General features: G+C 42.3%; 1 protein-coding gene across 1 annotated transcript in view; it reads right to left on the bottom strand.

Annotated features, from left to right (window-relative positions):
* The window catches only part of MYO7A (myosin VIIA), a 185,590-nt gene that overhangs the window by 129,499 nt on the left and 40,070 nt on the right, over positions 1–16,021 (bottom strand). The window contains 2 exon segments of the mRNA XM_043994596.1: positions 8,222–8,374; positions 14,881–14,994. Coding sequence (XP_043850531.1) covers positions 8,222–8,374; positions 14,881–14,994 — 267 coding nt within the window.

Below are 16,021 nucleotides of genomic sequence, written 5' to 3'. Positions count from 1 at the left end.
AGGCTCCCTGGCTACCTCCATGGTTCAATAAATTAATTATCAATGAGCATGTCTTAGGTTCCTCCTATGGGCCAAGGACTGTGCTAATAAGGGCTGATTGTTTTCCTCTCTTGCCTTTCCCTTTCCCACTTTGGAGGGGCAGAGGCTGTTTTTGTAGCAGCAAGGTGGTTGATAGAATGCTGGATTTAGGGTCGGGAAGACCTGAGTTCAAAACCTGCCTCAGACACTTACTCATCCTAGGTGAGTCACTTTCAGCCTCAATTTCCTCTTCTGTAATAAGGGTACAATTACCTTGTAGTCTTGTGGTGAGGATCAAAAGAAATAATAATTATAAAGCACTAAAAGCTCTCTATAAATTTTCTCCATATTATTATCATTATTCTTATTTTTTTGTTACAATGGAGGGTTCACTTCTGGGAGTAGGGTATGGAGACTATCCAGAAACAACTGAATGAAAAACAAAAGGCATCAATAAGGCTTATTTTAAAAATAAAAACAATACACTTGGACTTGATTTCTAAGGTTCATTCTGCCTGCAACATTCCACGTTCTATGTTCAAACACTCTATGTCTCTTTTAGTCCTTAGTTTTCTCTTTTAAGGCTGTTTCTAAGTTCTTCTATTATGTCTTTGACCAAATGAGATAACAAATATGTTAAGTGATCCTGGGAAAGTCACTGAACCCTATTTGTCTCAGTTTCCTCATCTGTAAAATGAGCTGGAGAAGGAAATCACAAATCACTCCAGTATCTTTGCCAAGAAAACCCCAAACGGAGTCACAAAGAGTCAGATACAACTGAAATGTCTCAACAACAACAACAAAATATGTGAAAGGACTCTAGAAATGATAATACTCCTGGTGACTATAAAGAGTTACCCATATTATCTCACTGGCCCTCAGACTCCCAAGCCTTTCCTGGGAGTTTCTGCCTACATGTCTACAATGAGCATAGGGCTCCAGAACTCTGGAAAGTGCTTCCTTCACTGGCATTCTAAGGGTCCATGTCCTGGGGGATGAACCCATATGTAGGCCCTGAACAGATGGTCAACAGAGGGTTAATGAGGAGACAGCCTCGTTGAGGCCTCCTATATCCAGCTAGTGTAATAAAACCCTTCACTGGGAGGAGGCCAGAGGCACAGCGAAAAGAGATAAGGGAGAGAGAGAGAGAATCCTGGCCAGGTACCCAAAGGCAGCCTAACTCAGTTCCTAGGTGGATCTGGAGAAACAGAGGGAGCAAAGTGCTTCATTTTGCTAGAAAGAGATGAAGAAGAAGAAGAAGAAGAAGAAGAAGAAGAAGAAGAAGAAGAAGAAGAAGAAGAAGAAGAAGAAGAAGAAGAAGAAGAAGAAGAAGAAGAAGAAGAAGAAGGAGAAGGAGAAGGAGAAGGAGAAGGAGAAGGAGAAGAAGAAGAAGAAGTAGTAGTAGTAGTAGTAGTAGTAGTAGTAGTAGTAGTAGTAGTAGTAGTAGTAGTAAGGTGTACAACGGCTTACAATGTAAAGGTTATAAAACCCTAGGAGTTGGGTGAATGAGTCTATTTTATAGAAGGGAAGGCTGAGATCCAGATAAGTGAGGTTATATGCCCAAGTGAATGATAGATCTGGGATCAGGAAGCAGGTCCCTGGACTCCCCATCCATGCTTCCCTCTGCTACACCACCCCCCTCCTCCTCCCAGAGGCCTCAACCAGGTGGTCCCCTCATTAAACACTCATTGTCTCACCATTATTAGAGGAGTCTCCTGGGCTACAATGCAAGTTCCCTGAGAACAGGATCTATGTATCTTCCTTCTTCTATCTCCTCCAAATCCCCCAGGATAGAATTGAGCACAAAGTAAGGGCTGAATAAATGCTACCTGACTGATTGATTTTAAATGGTTACCTCTCTGAGATGTGCAGGTAGGGAGATGGGAAGGGCCTTCAATCAAGTGAATCCATCCTTGGATCATGGGGAATCTCATTGTCCAATGTCCTGGTCTGCAGTTTCTTGAGTTTCATTCAGCAAACATTTACTCAGCATGAACTTTGGCCTGCCTGCTGTTTTTCACATAACAACACTTCACCTCTCATCTCCGGGCCTTTGCATCGGCTGTGCCACATGCCTGAGACGCTCTCCCCTCTCCCCTCTGCCACTTTTCTTCACTGACTTCCTTCAAGAAAGATCTGATCCCATCTCCTTCACAAGGGCTTTCCTGGTCCCTTCAGCTCCATGCTTTTCCTTTCTGAGATGATTTCCCCTTATATGTTCCTAATTATTTATATGTCATCTCGCCCATTAGAATGAAAGCACCTTGAAGGCAAGAACTGTTTTGACTTTCTATGTATCTCTAGTGCTTAGCATAATTCTAGACACATAAGGGGCAGCTAGGAGGCACAGTGGATAGAGCACTGACCCTGGAGTTAGGAGGACCTGAGTTCAAATCTGGCCTCAGACACTTAACACTTACCAGCTGTGTGACCCTGGGCAAGTCACTTAATACCAATTGCCTCATCTAATAATAATAATAATAATAAATTCTAGGCACATAGTAAAGCTATATAAATGTTGGTTGACTGATCAACTAACCTACTATGTGCAAAGCCAAGTAGATATCTAGGTAACTCATTTACTAGCACACTGGACCTGGAGTCAGGAAGAGTTCAAACCCAGTTTCAGACACTTACTAGCTGTGTGACTCTGGACAAGTCACTTAACCTCTGTCTGTGTCAGTTTCCTCAACTATAAAATTGACATAATAGTAGCACCTACCTCGCAGGATTATTGAGAAGATCAAATGATATAATATTTGTAAAGCATTAATTCAGTGCCTGGCACACACAGTAGATGCTAAATTAATGCTATTATTATTAAGTTTTATACTGGGCCTTGGTGTTGGGATAGGGGGAAAAAGAAGGAAGACACATTGTACAGAAAGGCACAAAAGCTGTTATCTGCACTCTGGAGTTTACATTCAGGGAGAGAGGACATACCTGTAAATAATTATAACCCAAGGCAGAGTATGATACTGAATATAAAGTGGTAGGAGATATGATGGGAGAGAGATCATGTCTAGTTGAGAGGTCAGAGAAATCATCCTAAAGGAGCCCTCCCCCCCCCCCAAAAAAAGAACGTAATAATGTATTCTGACCAGAAAGAATACACATCTACTTTTTCCCCCCTAGGGAATGAATGGGATAATAGGGTTTAGAGCCTAAGAAGCCTTAGAGATCTAACCCAACCCCTTCTGCCTCCACTCTAGAAGCGAGGAGAGAGTCCTCTAAACTCCCTGGGTCTCTGTCTCAGTTAAGGGACTTGTCCAAGATCTCATATTTAGGAGCAGGTCCAAGATTCAAACTTGCATGCCTTGGCTCCAGAAAAGAGAATACAGACAGAAAGGAGAGAGAACCGAGGAAAGAGCCTTAGGTAGGGCGCATTGTCAAGAAGAGTTTCTCTCCTCGGAGAATTCTTATTCTGGGCCAACCCATCCTCACAAACCCGTGGGTTGGCACCTTTATTTGAAGGGATGTGGCATCTGGTACCCCAGCTGCCAGGTGATACATGCAGCCTAGTAACTTGAGAACATGCTAGGTAGGAGTCCCCTGAGGGTAACTCTACCCAAGCAGTGAAGGGTGCCATCGCTAGGGATCGGTACCTCGGCGCCATCACTGGGGACAGCAAGGAAGTCAAAGGCCACATTCTCTCATTTCTGATTGGTTCTTGGGAGGTGGTGTTCTTTCCCACCAAACTAGACCCATCATCCTTAAAGACTCATCTCAAAGTCCACCTCATGTATGATCATAGAACACTAGGTGTCTTTGGCACGGTGCAAAGAACACTGATTCTGCGGTCCTGTGACCTGTGTTCAAATCTCACTTTTAATGCTTATTACCTGTGTGACCAAGTCACATTTCACTTCTCTTAGGCTTCAGTTTCTAATCTATAAAACGAGGGGTTAGAACCAAGTAGTTTCTAAGATCCCTTTTACTTCTATGTCCAGGGGCCCCTGGAGGGGACTTCAGGGAGCACCCAGCCCCCTTTCCCATCCCCATCCAGTTCAGGAAGCTTCTCTAAGGCATTCCTAACTGGGGAGTCATCTAGCCAACTCCAGTGTTGGGAGCTCATTCCCCACTGAAGCAGCTGGTCCTACTATGAGCCAAATCGAACTGTTAGAAAGTTCTTGCTGATATTGCACTGAAATCAATCTCTCTGTAACTTTCCCCCATTGGTCCTTTTTCTTCCCATTGAGGGCATGTTAAATAAATATGATCCACAGGGCCTTGGACTTGGAGTCAGGAAGACCTGAGTTTATGCCCTAAGGTTCCTTCCTGTGCTGAAATTCTATATTCCATGTTCTAAAGGACTTTCTAGCTCTGACATTCTATGTTCTAAGGGCCTGTCCAGCTCTGATATCAGAAATAGCTAGATGGCACAATAGATTGATCACTGGACCTAGAATCAGGCAGACCCAAGTTCAAATTTCACCTCAGATACTTGCTAGCTATGTGACCTTGAGCAAGTCATTTAACTTCTGTCTGCCTCACTTTCCTCATTTGTAAAGCAGGGATAATAAATTTATAAAACAGCAACCTTCTTCCAAGGATAATTGTGAAGAGAAAATGAGATAGTACTTGTAAAGTGCTTTGCAAACCTTAAACTGATGCTACAGAAATGCTAACGGTTATCATTCTTATTATTATGATTGATATTTCAATTTCCAGCTCTGACATTCCGTATCCCAAAGTTGCTTCCAGTGCTGACTTTCCATGTTCTATATCCTGAAGGTTTTTCCAGGGCTGGCTTTCTGTGTTTTAAGGTTCCTTCCAGTGCTGATATTCTATGATTGTCTAACTCTCTGCCCCTATAAAACAATGGGCAAGTGACCAGTTTTTTCTTCTATAAATGTGGGCATTGGACCATTGGATGGGCCCCAAAGCCCCTTCCAGATCTAACCACTTAATCTATCCTCACAAATAAGGCTATGCTCTCTCTCTCTTGGAATGACTAGGTCTGCTCCATATACTTTGCCTAGTAAAGCAGAGAGGATTTTTTACTCTGTCCAAAACTTACCAGGGGCGGCTAGGTGGGGCAGTGGATAAAGCACTGGATTCAGGAGTTCCTGAGTTCAAATCCGGCCTCAGACACTTGACACTTACTAGTTGTGTGACCCTGGGCAAGTCACTTAACCCCCATTGCCCCGCAAAAACAACAACAACAACAACAACAACAAACTTATCACCTATAAACTTCAAGGGTGGGAAGAGAAGAGGGACCAGTATCTATTTATAGAATCAATAAGCTTGTAGCTGTCCATACTATTTCTCAGCTTTTATTTGTCTGGGTTGGAGAGGCCTCAGTATTACCTCAGACAGATGTCCCTTGCCACCTCTGCCCCCTTCCAATCAATAGCTCAAGAATTTCATGGTATCATAGAACTAAAAAATATATATATAGCAGGAAAGGACCTGAGAATGTTAAAATTTCAGAACTGAAAGGGACTTTAGAATTATAAAATGTCAGAGCTACAAGCAACATTAGAAAAAGATGAGAGCCAGAAAGGAGTTTGGAGCACAGAATGTTAAATTTAGAAGGGACCTTAGAATCATATAATAATAGAATTTTAGAGCTGAAGGGGGACCTTAGAGATCATCTGGACCAGGGGTTTTATCCTAAGTCTGGTGAAGTCTATGGACTCCTAGTACTTACTAGCTGTGTGACCCTGGGCAAGTCTCTTAACCCCAATTGCCTTAAGACATCCAGGGCCATCTCCAGTCATCATGACGTATGTCTTGCCACTGGACTCAGATGGCTCTGGAGGAGAGAGTGAGGTTGGTGACCTTGCCTAGCCCTTCCTCACTTAAATCCAATTCAGTGCAAGTCATGATATCTGTCATGGTCCTTTTTGAGAACAAAAGACAAGCAACTACAATGGACCCCTAGTCAGAATAATGCTTTTAACATACATTAAATAAAATACATAGGAGTACAAAGGAAACTAATTCTATTGAAACACTGTTATCAGAATTTTTTTTAAAATAAGTTCACACACATCAGGTTTTAAGAGCCCAAGTCCAACCCAGCTGGAGGAGAAAAGCCTTGGAGGTTCCACCCCCAGTAACTCCACCTTACTTCCCTTCCTCTTTGCCCCTCCCCCCAGACGGCTTTTGACCATCCCCCTGCCTCTATTCTTTTTTTTTTTTTTTTTTTGCGGGGCAATGAGGGTTAAGTGACTTGCCCAGGGTCACACAGCTAGTCCCCTGCCTCTATTCTTCTTCTTCTTTTTTTTTTTTTTAGTGAGGCAATTGGGGTTAAGTGACTTGCCCAGGGTCACACAGCTAGTAAGTGTTAAGTGTCTGAGGCCGAATTTGAACTCAGGTACTCCTGACTCCAGGGCCAGTGCTTTATCCACTGCGCCACCTAGCCGCCCCTCCTGCCTCTATTCTTGAAGAGTCGTGTCAGCTACATGATCCACACCAAGATACAGACTACACTACTGCATGAATGCAATAATCAAATGAACAATGCGGTCCCATAGCCTGCAGAGCTTTCACAGCCAGCACCGATCCAAAACACCTTACTGTAGCGACCATATCATTGTAAATATTGCACAACTGTTTCAACCATATGAGTATATGGACCATGAAATTATACAGATTTTCCAACTAAATATACCATGCATTTAGTCCAGATGATAATACAGACCAGAAAGCTGTAGAGAATGCACTCATAAACAAGAAGGTAGGGAATCAATGATTGCATGTTGGCCCAAGCATAGAGTTGGAAGACAATACAGTGGAAGGATAGGTGTCTGGGGTTCTCTTCTCTCACTCTCTTGATGACCTCATCAGCTCTAAGGCGGTCCATTATCATCCCCATGCACATGATTCCCAAATCTACATATGTAGCCCTAGTACTGGTCCTGAGCTCCAATTCCACATCACCACCTGTCTACTGGACATTTTGAACGGTAGGTCCCACAGGCATCTTAAACTCGACATATTCAAAACAGAATTCATTATCTTTCTTCTTTTACAGAGTTCTCCATTGGAGGAAGTGGGGCAATGGTCAGGAAGCAGCCCAGAACAATGGGAGATCTTGGATCGAATCCTGGTTCTTCCACTAATTTACTATGTGACCCTGAGCAAATCAGTTCCCTGATTGAGGCTTTGTTTTCCCCAAATAAGAGAACAGAACTATGGGATCTCCATGATCTACTCTAGCTCAGACATTCTATATCCTATGTTCTAACATTCTATGTTCTAAGGTCCCTTCCAGGTCTATCTTTGTTCTAAAATATTATGGTCTAAGGTCACCTAAAAGGCAGTTTGATGGAAGGGTAGATGAAACACTGAGCTCGGAGTAAGTATAGACTTGAATTCAAATCTAGCTTCAGATACTTACTAGCCATGTGACTCTGGGCAAATAGTTTCACCTTTCAACTGCCTCAGTTTCCTGAACTATAAAATGGGAATAATAATAGCACCTACCCCCCAGGGTAGTTGTGAGGATCAAATGAAATATTACCTGTAATGCACTTAGCACAGTGCCTGGCACATTTTGTTGTTGTTGTTGTTGCTGTTTTCAGTCCTGGCCAATTCTTTGTGACCCTATTTGGGGATTCCTTGGCAAAGATACTGGAATGGCTTGCTATTTCTTTCTGCAGCTCATTTTACAAATGAGGAAACTGAGGCAAATAGGATTAAATGACTTGCCTAGAGTCATACAGCCAGAAAGTGTCTGAGGCCAAATTTGAATTCAAGAATATGAGTCTTCCTGACCCCAAGCCCCGCACTCTATCCACTGTACCACCTAGCTGCCCTGCCTGACACATGGTAGGTGCTTATTAAATCTTTCTTTCTTTCCTTCCTAAGATCTCTTCCTGCTCTAACATTCTGTTCTAAGGTCCCTTTCAGGTCTGTGTATGTTCTATCTTTTTATGCTCTAGGAGCCTGTCCAGCTCAAGCATTCTGTATACTATGATCTCTTCCATCTCTGATATGCTATGCATTGAAAATGACAGCCTTCAGGTCCTTTACATCTCTAAAATGTTATGGCTCTTTGATAAAGTAAATTCAAAATACTATCCAAGCATTGCAGTGAAGGATGCTGCTCCCTGCAATCCCCCTTGTGCCCCAAACCCATAAAAGAGAACTATGAAAACATCTAAAGGAAGAGTCCATTGGTTGTAGTAGATAGAAGACAAGGAGAGGAGGTGGTTGGAGGGAGGGAGGCTTCAAAAGGTAGTCAACTCACATAAATGACATGGTCCCGATAGCGGATGAGCAGGTTTCTCAGGATGCCAGCCTCATTCAGATCCCCCAGGCGGATCATGTCCTCCACTCCATGGACAGAGGTGGGGTGCATGGGTTTGATGTTGGTAGCATTCTGTGGAGAAATCCAGTGCTCCTGTGGATAGAGAGGAGTGAACATATGAGTCCTTCTCTTGCCCCACCCCTTCTTTCCATTTTTCTTCCCCCTCCCCTAATTTGAATTAATTAGTTAGACTCCTCTCCAGCTAGCCTTTGCTCGAATATTTCCAGTCATGGCGCTACCTAACAGAGCAGACTATTCCATCATTCAGTATCTCTGGTCTTTTAGAAGTTCTTCATTGAGTTAAAATAGGCCTCTCTGCAACTTCCCCATACATTGTTCCAGGCACTGAAGCCAGGAACAACACAAATCGAATCTTTCCAATAACCCTTCAACTACTTAGAGACAGCCATCATATCCTGACCCCACCTGCTCCTCCCCAAATGATCTTATGTCATGAACTTGAGACCCTTCAACATACTAGTTATTAGTCAGGAAAGGCCTTATTTAGAGATGATAAAGTCTTGGAATGGAGTCATTTATAACAGAAGTGGTTATCATCAATCAATTATCATCATCATCAGAGAGGCTCTGCAGACTATGGGTAGTCAACCCCAGTGGTCAGAATGCCTGGGTTTCAGTAGCAATGGTCACCATTACCATCAATATTGTCATTCTTCTCATCTTGTTCAATGGAGTTCAGATAGAAATGATTCTGGGACAAACTGCTATCTTGTGGACTCTTGCACAGATGAATTTTTTTAAAAATTCTTTTTTGTTGTTGAGCAAAAGTACAGTATTAGGATGTCAGTTCATCCCCTGTAGGCTCCCTGAAATATCCTCAGTACAACTCTAGAAGCAGACAGGGCTATGGAAATGACAGCATCTTATCCTGTTCTCATGTAATTCTCACCACCTCTGCTAGGACTCTATATTTTGAGAGTTTTTTGTTCCATGTAGTTTGGGGATTATGAGTTTCCAGTACATCAACGGATTCTAAAAACATTGTTCTTACATTCACAAGACAATTGAAAATAAATGTTGCAAAATTACAAAGAACAAGCTTGGCCCCCAAAGAAGAGATATGAGAAGATATTTCCATTCACCCCTTTGCAAAGGTGTGTATGTCAGGGTGAGCATGGGGGTGAGGGAGAGGGGGGTTAGAACATTGTATATAATGTCAATTTTTTAATGTGCTATTAATTTTTTGCTGAATTTTCTTCTCCTTTAAAAAATATTTGTTCATAAAAGATAGTTCTCTGGGAAAGCAATGGGAAAGGATACAAGAGAAAATTCACCTGATATAAAAACAAAGGTGATAGCAATAAATATCAATTTTTTCAAAACCCATTATTCTTCAAATTTTATGACTCAATAAATTGCCTGGGTGATTGTGGGCAACAGTTTGGACTCTGATAATGATCTAGGTCCAGCCTAGCTTATTGGTTTGAGGGTTTTATTTGTAGTTAGGGGATTTCCCATCCATCTATAAATAAAAGATCATGAATTTCTGATGTATAATCCTAGCTACCAGGTCATATCCTTCTAGGTATTTGCTACATACTAAATGTTCCCAGGCAATTCTCAGAAAGTTGTGCAAAGTTAAGAATAATAGTTGTAACAAATCTAGTGCTCTAAGATTTGTAGAGCATAGAATAAACATTATTTTGTTTAAGCCTCACAACAAGCTTTCAGGATGGGTACTACAGGTAATATCCCCATTTTCCAGATGAGGAGACTGGGTGGGCTTGGAGGATTAAGTGACCTGTCCAGGGTCACATTGTTAATGTGCCAGAGGAAGTACTCATACCTAGGTTTCTCCTGACTCCCTGTGTAGTACTCTTTCTACCAGGTTGCCTTGGACCATAGTGGGCTTCCCCCAGTTAGGGATCTTCCAGGCTTAGGTATCTTGTAAGAAGGATTTATTGTTTGGTAGAATTGGGGATAGGCAGCCTCTGAAATCCCATCTGACTCTGAAATGATATTGATTGAGTCACTTTTCCTTTCTGGGTCTCAGTTTCATCATCTATAAATGGAAGGGTGAACCAGATGATCTCGTTCTCTGACATTCTGTGATTATCTACTGCAACGTTATTTTACAGGAGGGAAACTGAGGCTGAAAGAAGGGAAGTAGTTTTCCTAAGATCACATAAACACTGTCTCCTCCCTGTCCCATCCTGGGGTGGGAGAAGGGGCTGATGGAAAGAGTGGGTATTAGAGTGTACTTAAAGGCAGATGGGGTGACATGTAGTTACCAGACACCACCTGACATGCAAAAACAAAACCAGGAGAAATCTGATAGTAGATCATCACCAGGTTGGCAGCACATCCCAAGCCCTCCCTGTCACTCACACTCACTCTTGTCCCAGTGAAGGGGGGCGGGGGTTAGCAGGAATCCCTAGGGTTCTGGCATACTCTGGAGGGAGAAGTTCCTAGGAAATCTCTAACTTAGAATTCCCAGGGACAGTGAGGGAGAGACACTTCCCAGACCTAGGGCCAGAGAGTCAGGACAAAGGCATTCAATTCAATCTGGTCCAATAGGCCAAAAACATAATGGTCCAATTAAGCATAAGCTTAGGTACTAACCACTGTACCACTCTGCAGGCACTGGGCCTGCAAAGACTAAAACAAAACCATATTTGCTTTCAAGAAGCTTATTTCTAATTTTGACTTTGACATGTCTCGTACAATTCTCTTTTCAGAATCCCTCAGCCCAAAAGCCAAGTATCCAGGGTCTTCTACAAGATGATGCCACTCACTGTTCTGGTCATATCTCCATTCTTTCTATTTACTCAAGATGTCAGCCAAACCAGGCCAATTCTCTGCCCACTGAACACAACAAGCACTTTCCAGCATCCAGGCTTTTGCTCATACTGTTCCCTATCCCCAGAATTACCTCTCTCCTTCCTCTTCACCTATGGAATTTCCATCTGTCATTTAAAGCCCAACTCCTCCGAGAAGCCTTGCCCTGATTCTCACTCTCATAAATAATGGCTTTTCTTTGTGCCTTCTTTCCTCTCTTCTAGCTCAATCCAATGCTCTGCATATAATAATAAATGTTAGTTGAATTAGTGAATAGACCTACTGACATAAAAGACCTTAGAATATAAGAGCTGGAGGGGTCACTGAAAATAAAGATTTAGAACTGGAAGGGACCTTAGGGGACATGTGTCTAATCTTCTTCATTAACATATGAGGAAACTGAGATACAAAGAGGTTAAATGACTTGTCCAGGGTCACACAGCTAGTAAGTATCTAAAGTAGCACTTGAACCCAGGTTTCCCTGACTCCAAGTCCAGAATTCTAGCCATTATTTCATGCTGCTTCCTCTCATCTCTTTCATTTTATAGGAATGAATGAGGTGTTAAGGGCTAAAATTCTAGCTAGTCTGTCTAAAATATCTAATGAGTGGTCGCCAATAAATTATAAGCTTTAGCAAGAGTTAGACTTTTAAGCATTTATTAAGGAGAATAAGAATTTGGTAAAGAGAAAGAAAGGCCTAGATTCCTATCTATTAAAGGGAGAGCACATTTCTAGCTCCCTTCTCCGCCAGCGTCCACAGGAAAGAGGCGCGAGACTGAGCGCCAGTCTCTTCCTTCCTCCTCCCACTAGCTCGCGTCACTTCCTGACTCCTGGTCTTGCCCTCAAAGACCTTCCCTTCATGGGCAGAACTCTTCTACAGTAAGTATCCAGCAGGTGGCGTTATTCCAATCGTTACAGAGGGAAGGAAATAAACATTTATTGTTGTTTAGTCATCTCAGTCATGTCTGACTCACTGTGACCCCATTTGGGGTATTTTGCCATTTTCTTCTCAAACTCATTTTGCAGATGCAGAAGGTGAGGCAAACAGAGTTAAGTGACACGCCCAGGGTCACACAGCTAGTAAGTGTCTGAGGTCAGATTTGAACTCATGTCTTCCTGATTGAAGACCCTGGCAGATGCTCTATCCATTGTACCACCTAGCTTCCTTATAGAAGAAGATATTGAAGCCAGAAGGGATTGTAACTTTTTGGAAAATTTTGAAATGAATATAAAACAAAATGGGCATATTCCATATATATAGTAGAACAGAAAAAGAAAATTGGACATGAAACTGTGATATATATTATGTATAGATTACTTTTCTCTTTTAAACATATAGTGAATTTATTATGTAACTTTCAAAGCTGTCCCGCTTGTCTGTGATCCCTTCTCGCTCTCCTTCTGCAAGAGTTTTTCTCAGTCCCTTCAGGTTTCTACTTTCTGAGATTACCTTCATATGCTCTATTTTTGTCTTTTATTTACATGCTGGTCTTTCCTCATTAGAATATAGAATGCAAGTTCCTTGAGGTTAGAAACTGACTTCTGTTCTCTTCTCTACATTAAAAAAAAAAGATTTCTTCGATGATGATTGTAACTTGTCATGGTCATGTAGGAAGCCAGTGGGGAGATCCAGGATAAGACTCCAAAGCTCATGGGCTTTCTATTGAAAGCTGTGTCCAAATTTGACTTCTGGTGGGGCTCCTATGACTAGTGATGACTTAGAAACTCCAAGAGGACAGTTCAGTGGGGATCCTTTTGCTCTATCACCATGTACAAGCAAGTGTCCTGAGCTGGAAGGGAGACTTCAGGATATTGTGTAGACTTGCTATCATGGGGGATTGGTCCAACCCAAAGAGCCCTAGCATCACCAGGTCCTGTTGCCCATGTGATTTCTGCTCAGTTAGGAGGCCACCTCCTCCAGGAACACCTCCCTTATTTCATCCCTCCCTGAATGATCCTCTTTGCTTTGTAAGGGAAGGGGAGGTTCCATACACCACTCTCACCCTCAATTAATGTACTGACATCAGTGCAAAGACATTTGAGGTTTTAAATGTATAAGCAGATGATCTCTTTAAGAGGTCTGAATCTCTTGATTGGGTCGAGGGTAGGAGCAGTTGATTAGTAACCAAACAAGCTAAACCATGCCTCTGGATGCTCTCTAAATAGCAGGAAGAAGTTCAGCGATTAGTCAAGTGAAAGACCAGTCTAGTTGGTGGGAGAGGTCCATTTGTGGAGGATTCCAGGCAAGACTTTGAGAGGGAATCTCACTTTGGGACAAGGAGAGAATTTCCCCCCCACCCCCTTTGCTCTTCCCCCTGCTTCCCACAACCATGCTCTATTGGAGATACAGGATCTATTGGCAGAGAATGCATTCAAAGGATAACCAAACACAGATAAACATGGACATGGATGGGTACAGAAAGCCACCTGACAGAGGTCTACACTGGTGGGGGCTCATGATCATTACCTTCTAGAGCCCCCAATCTGTGAGTACAAGTGTTCCTTTGGCTGAATGTCCTCGGAAAGGACCTTCTTTAAAGGTAACATGGTGTGGTCTGCTGGAAGGTACACTGAGTTTGGAGCCAACAGTCTAGGTTCCAGTTCTCCCTCTGACATGTAGTAGCTATGTGACATTGGTCAAATCAATTTTCCTCTCTCTGGGGCTCGTTTTCTTCATCTGTAAAGTGAGAGGTTTGGATTCTAAAGGGCTTTATAATATTCTGTGACTGTGTCCAACTCTCCTTTGTACCCTCCCTTCTAAAATAACCAACCTTTATTAAACACCTATTATGTTCAGCGCTGGGGAGGTAGAGAGTTGAGATGAAACAGTCCCTAGCTCTTGGAATAGACACGTAACCTGGTATTTGGAAGCATTTATACTGATCTCCCCATGGATGAGGAAAAGGTGGGAAAATGAACTGTGAATTCAGGGATTTATATAGTTTTTGATAGGTAGGCATTCTTCTCCAACCAGGTCAGAGACTCGAGACTCTCATGAACCAGGGGGAGGACTTTGCTTGCTTTGAGAGTTTTTGGCTAGCTCTGAATTTGAGATAGTCTGTCTTTTTCTAGACCATCAAATCTAAAAATTTACAATGAAATTTTGAACCTTTTCCCCCACCTACAAGAGATCAGTTGGACATCTCAAAATACTTGGTTACACACAGTTACTGGTATGCAATGTATTTTCTCAATTAGGTTGTTAACTTCAGGAAGTTAGAGACTCTATCCCCAGGTCAAGATCAGGGCCTGGAACATGTTGCACCCTTGCTAAATACCCAAATGGGTCCATGATCACATCACTTGAGAGGTCCTTTTCATTCATGCAGATTCCAAACACCCATGCCTCAATGTGACCCTTGTCTGTGGTTTCCCATAAATACACCACAGGGAATCAACCCAACATGCCTAGATACCTTCTTCTATTTCTCCTGTCATCTCAAGGGCACTGATGGAGCACTGGCTATACACTTGTCATCCTTGCCCTTGACATATGACCAGCCCATTTTGGAGACACTTAAATGTTTATCAGATTATTTTGTGATTTTTAAAATCCACACTGAGATTTTACTAGCTGATGATAGATTAAAGTGGCCTAAAATGTTTTGAACCAAAACAGGAAATAATGATAGAATTCTAGGCACATGGTAGGTCATTTGGGTTTGGGGTATTGAGTGAGAAGAGCAATCCACCCTGCCTCTGCTCTGGGTCATTCTGATTAGCTCCTGTACTCACTAGGCACCCCACACAGACTGAGGAACCCCCCACCTTCCCTGAGTCTGAGCAGGAGAAAGACATACATTGCCTTCATCATCCACCACCTGTATTTGCCCGGAGTCACAGAGCTTCACCACTGCCCCAATGGGGACATCAAACTCCTGTCCTGTTTTGAGGTCCATCCAGACATAGTCACCCTGCAAGAGAAAAAGCACCCCATCAGTACTCAATCCAACAAGCATTTTAATAAATAGTATTTTTTCAATTACATGTAAAGACAATGTTTAACATTTATTTAAATTTTTTTGAGTTCTAAATATTTCTTCTTCCTTCTCTCCCTTCTTTTCCCTAAAATGGTAAGCCATTTGATATAGGTTATAAATGTGCAATCATGTAAAACATTTCCATATTAGTCACCAACAAATATTTTTAAGTTCCTATCACGCAGATGATCCAATGCTCTGGCCTGGGGACCTGAAGGTGAAATGTGACAATGTCACTGCCTTCTAAGAACTTGCAATCTAATGTACATGTGTGGAAAGAACACATACACAGATTAGTATAATACAAGGAAGGACATGATAAGGGATAATGGAGAGTTCCAGGAAAAAAAGTGATCTGGGGAAATGAGGATGAAGAAAATACTTTCACCTGAGGAAGGTGAGGAAGAAGGGCAGGAATCAGGAAAATTATCATAAAGGAAGTGGTACCTGAGTTAAGCCTGATGGGAGAAAACATAACCTAAACTTAAACTGTGTCACCACCTCCAGAAAGCCTTCCTTGACTGAGCTCACATAACTCTTTGGTCTGCTCATCAACAGGTCATCTTCACAATTGATCATGGGGACAAAGTAAAGATTGAATCACTGCATTCAATCCATACCAACTGCAACTCTTATTTCTATAGCACATTAGGTCTTATGAATCACTTCTTTCAAAACCACCCTATGAGGTAGAACAGTTCAATAATCTCCATTTCCCACCTTGTCCAGGTCTGTGATTTCATTGGTTTTAGAAACTTCCAATGTGTAAATTCCCTCCACCAATGCAAACCAGCAACTAGTCTGTGACTCCCAGTTTCCAGAGTTGCTTGGGGAGGACTAAGAGGTTGTTGGTTGTCCAAGGTCACAAACACATTTAATCTGTCAGAAGGACTTAAACCCAGGATTTCTTGACTTTAAAATCAGCCCTACACCATATGCTCCTCATTCCCTTTATATATGT

Source organism: Dromiciops gliroides, chromosome 3, assembly GCF_019393635.1.
Source record: "Dromiciops gliroides isolate mDroGli1 chromosome 3, mDroGli1.pri, whole genome shotgun sequence".
NCBI lineage: Eukaryota > Metazoa > Chordata > Mammalia > Microbiotheria > Microbiotheriidae > Dromiciops > Dromiciops gliroides.
The sequence above is the reverse complement of the archived record's forward strand: the minus strand, read 5'-3'. Positions and strand labels throughout refer to the sequence as shown.